At 55.5% G+C, this 1,120-nt stretch overlaps 1 protein-coding gene across 1 annotated transcript in view; it reads left to right on the forward strand.

Moving 5' to 3' along the window:
* Window positions 1–1,120, forward strand: part of N657DRAFT_404861 (uncharacterized protein) — a gene marked incomplete at its 3' end in the record, with an annotated part of 1,300 nt that extends 180 nt beyond the window's left edge. The window contains exon 2 of the mRNA XM_062787212.1: window positions 168–1,120. Within this exon, the coding sequence (XP_062641987.1) occupies window positions 255–1,120 (866 nt within the window). The remainder of the gene's footprint in view (window positions 1–167) is intronic.

The raw sequence follows: 1,120 nt of genomic DNA on the forward strand, positions 1-1,120 counted from the left end.
AATGGCTTGGCACCAGGATTCTCAGGATCAGGAACAGGCAGGGAACTTCTGGAAGAACACAGACAGGTACATCATCATCAATTGAGTGGTTGCCAATTTTTTTGATACCCAATCACTACGGTGCGACACATTCGTGGCTGTTGGCTTTCCAACACTCCTCCGGGAAGGCCACCTGAACTCCCAACTTCCGTTCCCACGCAGAAGAACGAAACAACAGCCACGGCAGACACGTCAAAACCGACCGATATATCGCCATGACCACTGTCAACGAAGATGTCAAACTCACCGGCCCTGACAATTGGAAGGCCTGGAACGAGCGATTCAGGTCCGAGGCGGCGACTAGAGACCTTTGGGAGCTCATTAACCCCAAGAGCTCTTCGGTTGGCGAATTCAAGACCGCACCCATTAAACCAGCCATTCAGGACTACCCAAAGCGCCTTGATCGCGCCGACGCGCCTCCCGCGCGGAGCACACGCGCAGGAAGTGCCACTTCAAGTAATACCGTAGGGGAATCGCAAGCCCTGACTCTCGGTCCCCCGGTAGAAGAGATCGACAGACGAAACCCACCGCGGAACACCAGCGAGATGACCGCCCTTGGTCGCGATGCATACAAGACCGACCTCTCGGAATACCACTTCGAGTGGCGACTCTACGAAGCTGAGCGACAGAACCTCAACAGACTGACCGCGTGGATGCGCCAAACGATAGCTCCTCAGCTCTACGATACCACCTGCAAGGCCGACAGAACCATTGACCAGTGGTACGCAGCCCTCAAGGAACGCGCTGGCTCAGACGACCGCGAAGAACTCCAGCGGGCCATGACCCGGTACAACGCCGCCATCATACCGTTAACTCGCAGGCCGAAAGACATGCTGAACTGGCTCGCGAACTGGGAAACAGCTCTCTTAGGTGCACAAGAGGTCAATCTACCTGGTTCAAGCGGCTCCCAGCTCTGGTGGTTGCAGTTCGAGTCTGCTGTCAAAGGTGCCGGATACGAATCCTGGTGCGAATCGTACTACATCAGCAACCAAGAAGCCATCGACAACGACAAGCTCACGCTACGCAAGCTCTCGAAAGACTTCAGCAACCGCATACACAAGGACACCAACAATCGCCCAGG

Source organism: Parathielavia appendiculata (genome assembly GCF_033297405.1).
Source record: "Parathielavia appendiculata strain CBS 731.68 unplaced genomic scaffold N657scaffold_55, whole genome shotgun sequence".
Lineage (NCBI taxonomy): Eukaryota > Fungi > Ascomycota > Sordariomycetes > Sordariales > Chaetomiaceae > Parathielavia > Parathielavia appendiculata.